Source organism: Volvox carteri, assembly GCF_000143455.1.
Source record: "Volvox carteri f. nagariensis unplaced genomic scaffold VOLCAscaffold_157, whole genome shotgun sequence".
NCBI lineage: Eukaryota > Viridiplantae > Chlorophyta > Chlorophyceae > Chlamydomonadales > Volvocaceae > Volvox > Volvox carteri.
The window spans coordinates 22,579-28,722 of record NW_003307700.1 but is presented as its reverse complement, the minus strand read 5'-3'; the positions used below and the strand labels follow the sequence as shown (position 1 = coordinate 28,722).

The 6,144-nt window shown below is 52.3% G+C and overlaps 1 protein-coding gene across 1 annotated transcript in view; it reads right to left on the bottom strand.

Moving 5' to 3' along the window:
* Positions 1-3,726: 3,726 nt before the first annotated feature.
* Positions 3,727-6,144, bottom strand: part of VOLCADRAFT_108571 (uncharacterized protein) — an 8,682-nt gene continuing 6,264 nt past the window's right edge. Inside the window, exons 8-9 of the mRNA XM_002959303.1 lie at positions 5,089-5,715; positions 3,727-4,865 (exon numbers count right to left, since the gene is read on the bottom strand). Of these exons, the coding sequence (XP_002959349.1) occupies positions 4,770-4,865; positions 5,089-5,715 (723 nt within the window). The 3' untranslated portion in view covers positions 3,727-4,769. The remainder of the gene's footprint in view (positions 4,866-5,088; positions 5,716-6,144) is intronic.

Below are 6,144 nucleotides of genomic sequence, written 5' to 3'. Positions count from 1 at the left end.
AGCACCCACCCAATTGTGCACCTCCTCCCTCCGTTTCCAAAGCGCCCACCAAGCGGCCCATGACGCTAATGCAACCATTGACAACATGTAGCTGTAGAGGCCAGCCGTTGAGGACCGTTGAAAGTACCAGCACCGTTTGCGGGGCAAGCAACTTAACCTAATGTACCCGAAAGCCCAGTTTCAACATGTGCATGTAAAGCTATTAGCGATCCTGAGTCTTCCCTCGAGTGCAGATAGGCACTCAAGAGGCACAACACTGCAAAAGCTTCACTAACCCATTTTTCCACCCTTTTAATGCATAAGGGCTTTTACTGTCGGTCACACTCGGACATTCCGTCCGGAACTGTCAGTACACAAATTTACTACCCGAGAGCTCTCACCCCTTGCTGACTGTCAACCATATCGCTGTTGGGCCACACTTGTGCAGGCCCCGCATATTCAGAACGTAAAACAACTTTGGTAACCTAGGGCAACGTTTATCCCTGATCAAATCCAGTCAAGAAGACACCGAATGTACGACCGATGTAACCCTTGTACTATTGTACGACAAGGTAAAAGGAAAGTCTATATACGCACAAACACAGATCGGTTTTGTAGTAGAAGACGAAAAACAGTCTATTTTCGCCTGCTACGCAAACCGGCCAGTGCCATTTCCTTGTCAATGTCCTTCCACGGAACTCCCGCTGAGTACCTTGGAGGTCATATCAATGAGGAGGCTCGCTTGAGACAGCTTCGCTTGCAGTATGGCCATGTCAACATGTACCCTAAAGTAATATCAGTATTGAAGTAAACGCACGTATGTAAATGGCAAACGCAGGCGTAGAATCTGTTTTTGACTTTCCGCCGTACTGCAAACGCGGAAATGCGGATTCTCTTTCCGCACTTTCGTCATTCTAGGCTCTCTGCGGAAAGTGGGAAGAAACCTATTTCCACAGGTTTCCGTTTCCGCACGTTTCGGTATCGGCTAGATCCCTGGTGTAAAGTGGGCCCAATGGAAAGTGAAATTCATATATTTCTATAGTCAACTTGTAAAATTTCTTAGCCGCTGGCCAATGGAAAGACCCCATTAGAGCGTTGCCATGGGTTTGCCGAGCATGAAGGAAGCAATCCATATCGGGTGCCGGCGGACCGGGCGCCGTACACGCTCGTCCAGCTGGGCGACCTAAAGCGGACGCGCGCGGTTTGACCTGGCAACTCACAAATTTTGGTTGGCTCGCTCGACATTTCATCAGAGGACCTTCGTATGAACCTTTTTCGGATCGCTCGAGCGTCTCAGGACGCACTTTGTGGAATTAACTTTGCGCGAGCAGCCACTCTGTATGGCCATGTAGCAATGCACTTTCCATTCCTCGTAAAAAAAGCGTCCATATAATAATAGGACAAGGGGCTCCGCTCGTCAAAGTAGACTTTGTTGTGGTGGCATTAGCCGAACCAAAACGAACTCCTGAAAAGCTTTACGAAATTCATCAAGAATACGGTGAACAAAAAGTTAAGAACAAGTGGAACCATCCGGAACCGAACGCAATCGAGCAATGCAGCGGTCACTCATGAAAACACAAAGAGATGTAACGGAGGCTCACTACAGGAACCAGGATTCCAAGACAACGAGGTCTGGCAGGTCAAGTCGTGTCGCATCACTTCTGGGTCTGCCCCGTGGCCCTCGGCACGGTGGGCCAAGTTGAATTGCAGATGGTGGCTCGGGTGAGCCGAGCAAAGCTCTGGCTGATGCAAGCGCCACCCCCTTGGAGCGCTGTGTGTAGGTGGTGGTAGTGTGTCCTGAGGTGCCTGTGTAGGTGACTTCCCCCGAGTTCTGCTTTATCCTTTTCCGGTGCAGTCGTGATGCGTCGCTGTTGCCCCTTGTTTGCCCCTTGTAGTGGTGGTCCCGCTGGGTGTCTCTGCATTTTTGGGTGTTCTGCTGGCGGGCTGTAGCTACTGTTAACTTTCGGGCATTGTGATGCGGGGATGCATTGCACCGACGATTCCTTGCACGGGGTCCGCTGTAACCTTCATTCATTCAGTGTATGTGAAGAAGTGCATGAATTCTCGGTCTTAGAGGGCATTGCGTTATGTGTGTGGTGTAGGGCGTGTTAGATTTCACACAGCACCTTTGGCCCTTCATCAGATTACATGCAGCACAAGTCACACGGCTGCCAGAGATTCACACAGATTCACACAGCGGCCTCCTTCATCACGCCTGCCTGGGATTCAAACATTCAGTGCTCCGTTTGGTGCTCCCGGAGTTGCATGCTCTGCGCGTTCCAGTAGTCTCTCTCAGGCTGTGACAGCTGCCGCCGCTTCAAGGCGATTTGCTTTGTATGCTCATGAGGCAGGGAGCTCTGTCCAGCTGCCGCTGCTTCTGCCTTCTGTGATTGCGTGAACAACATGTAGCCGTTTGGTACCTGCTTTGGCTTTGCCGCTTGACCACCCACGCTCTTCTTCCTGGCACGTGGATTTGTGACCTTCACAGCTGCTCCGCTATCTGTTATCAGCCTATAAAGAATCATGCCGTTTGCTTATGAATCTATCATGTAAGGGACATGCAACGACGTCAGAGGCAAAGGCTGCGGGGAAGTCAAACTCGAAGCCATGGAAAGGTATCTTCGTGCTCCGATTTATCTGAATTACCTCCTTTGGACAATCGATGTAGAATTGGTTTAGCTTTTCAACGCTATTTTCTGCGTAGCAAGATATGTAAGCCCCTGACAGACTGACTGACTGACAGCAGTGAACACCTGGCTCGGCCCCCCGAATGGCGCTTCGCGTCCGGGGCCTCGCCCAAAAATGGAGAAAAAGCAAACAAGGTCCCAAACAAGGACAAGTCGGGTGTCGGCTTCCTCGAAGCCGGAAAAAAGCGGGCCCCCCTGCATCCGTACAGGCCGGTAGCTAGCGCGGCACGTGTGACAATTGATGGGTAGTGTCAACGCGGTGGGAGACGTGCTTTGTTGCAGCAGTGCTGATGGTGTGAGAGCTAAGCTTGCACCGGCGGAACCGTCAGCACCGCCTGCGGGCTCCACGTGAATCGCATCCATCCCGGGTGCATGCCGCATGGACAGTGCGGCAGACCGCAAGTCGGAATGCCTGTGCGGGCAAATGGTAACGAAAGCTGGGTGAATTTCGGTGCTGTCTGTGATGTTTATCCCCGACGCGCCAGCGGCCTCAGCAATCCGCCCCACAGCCGCGGGCTTCATCGGGGCACACCGCAAGTCTCCGGAGGCCCCGAGCATTGGCTAAAGTAAATGTACATATGCGCAGCTTGCGTATTTCATAGAGAAATGTAAGCAAATTTGTCGGCCTGCTGGTGGCAAGTCGGAATGCCCGTGCGGGCAAATGGTAACACAAGCTGGGTGTTCAAGTTATCATACGCTGTCATCTCGGAAATCATCAATGATGAGTTACCCGGCACCTTTTTGAGATGAAATTTAGCCCGAGAGGCGTTGATGTGACTATGAGCTCGGTCAATGGAGGCAGCCAAAGTTGTTTGTGCTCATACGATCTTTGTTAGCTACATGCGAGATACCTTGCAATAGAGAATGCTATATAGTACCGATAACGCGTTTCAGCCGGGTGAAATATTATGTTTGGTCCGTTACACACTCAAGGCCTGGGAGTTCGAGCTATCATACGCCGTCATCTAAGAATTCAATATGAGATACGCGGTACCTTTTGAGATTAAGTTTAGCCCGAGAGGCGTTGTGACTTTCGCGTTTCAGCCGGGCGAGATATTATGTTTGGTCCGTTACACACACACACACACACGGACATGGGCAATCATACAGGTCAGGGGCCCCCTGGGCGCTTCACTCTGGGGCCCCGCCCAAAAATGCTACCTTCCCTTCATGCATGACGGTGTAGCACGTGACAGGTATCTCAAGGAAAGCACCATGCTAATCGTTTTGGGTTCATCATTTAGTAAGTGTTGTTTTGCTTTTGTTTTGAATGCAGCCCCCATACACCCGCACGGCAAAGTCTCTGACCACTTCTTTGCCAATGACCGTCTATCGAGCCTGTTTAACAGGTCAAGCTTAGGTGCTGCACGGACTTGCCATGCCTCCTCATTATTAAGGCACTTACATGACCATCCCATTGCAGGCGCACTGTCTGTCTGCCTCATGTTGCATCACTTCACAATCAAGTGCCGCGTGCCAGGATCGACATCCTTTTCCCCTCCTCCATCCCACAGGTTCATGTCCAGGGCAAGGTCAACATGCAATCACACTACACTCCAATCCAGGAGGTCCATGCCAGCCTGTGCCACCTGCCCTCAAAGTACACAATTGCAATGACTTCTCACACCCTTGCTTGCCAAACAATCTACTCATACAGCATCACTTTGCTGCCCCAGCGCGCCTCCCTTCCTGAAAGCAGTACACCCACTGTTGAGCTGCAAACACCTCACAGCCAGCACCCCCAACAGCAGTCCAACACATGCAGGCCCGTTCAGAGATGCCAAGGCATGTATTCAGCCGTACACAAGTGTACACATATTCAGCCGTACAAACCTACTCCGCCCATGCTACCACTCATATCTGTAGCTGTTTCCTTGTACAACTCAGCGCACTTACAGATACATGCCCATCTGTGCCTATATCTACACAACCTGCAACACCAGCAAATGAGCAAATGCCCAGCAATGACCAGTCCCCAGGTACACACCAGCTGCGAGCCCAACCGTTAACATGAATCTGCATGTCTAGAGGGCCCAATAAGGCATCATGCCATGGTGACCAAAACAAGCAAAGCCACCGACTAGATTTCTAAGCCTCTGACGTTCACAACCTTGTGCCCACATCCACAGCGGCCACCATACCAGCCATCACCAGCGGATGCAGCTGCCACAGCTGCAGTGGCGACACCATCACCGCCCACTGGGGGCAGCAGAGGAGATGCTCGAGATATGCAGTTTCGGAAGGATGACCATGCGCGGATTCAACCGTGGCAGATGGCTGCGCCTCGGAATTGAGATGCCCCGTGGGGACCTGCTCAAAGCAACGGCGCACATTGGCACTCTGCCAGCATCGGAAAGTTGCTGCTGCTGCTGCTGCTGGAGCTTCCAGGGCTGCTGGATTCGGAACCAGGGGCAAAGCCTACCAGGGGGATCTCGATGGCAAACTGATCGATCTCGATGGAGTCCTTAGCTGCCCCCTCAAACTGTTGCTTCCTGAACTGCTTGAACAGGTCGGGCGGCACTGCAAAGTACATTTCGCGCTTGAGCCCCTTCAGGTCCCTGGACAGTTTCCGCATGGAGGTTTGCAGCCCTGACGCGCTAATACGGTGATTGGCAGAGACAGTCACCTGGATAAGGAGCAGTCGCGCTGCCTTGCCGTTGCTGTCAGGCAAAATCAAAAAGCTGTCCACGGCAGGAAAGTTCCTCGCCACCGGCACCAGGAGCCCAGACCCTTTTGTTGTGGGGCTGATTTTTTTGAGGTCGCTGTCCTGCACCTCCATCAACTCCATTTCCGGCACCTCCAGGCTGACCTCCTGCTCTCCGGGGTTAGAAAGGCTGCGCATACGAAACGAGCCGCCCCGGCACAGCAAGTAATGTGCTAGCCCCTGGAACATTATGCCTCTAAGTGAGGCCAAATCTGGTCTGCCAGCGGACCACTTAACGAATTTGGCCAACTCAGCAGTACCCTGCCGATGCAACTCCTGCATCACACGCTGGCCGATCATCCCGGAGCCAAAGACTAGGCGTTTCCTGCTGCAGTTCTCATCCACCTGCATGTCATTGCAACAACCCACAACATGAGAAAGGCTTGTCAGATGGTGTGCAGAACCCATGCCATTGCCACACTCTGTGCGCATCCCTGATTTTAAAAATGGCACTGATTTCCAGTGATTCTTCCACCGGATTTTCCCCTGTGGGCCTTTAGATATGCACATCCACCCAATATTGCCTGCCCAGTGCAAAGTCACCAGTCACAACACATGGGGCATCTGCTGTAAGAGGGATCAGCTCCCCTGGCATCTCCCAACTGAGTACTCTTTGCCTGGTGTTACATTGGTGCGAATTGCTAGGAGGTGGGAACTCCCCGGATCGAATTTGGTTGCGAGCAGATCGCACACCAGGCATGATGCAGCATACTCTCACCCCAAAGGTGGATGCCCAGGTGGGCGGGAAGTCTACTAGCCGAGTAAAAAAAAAGT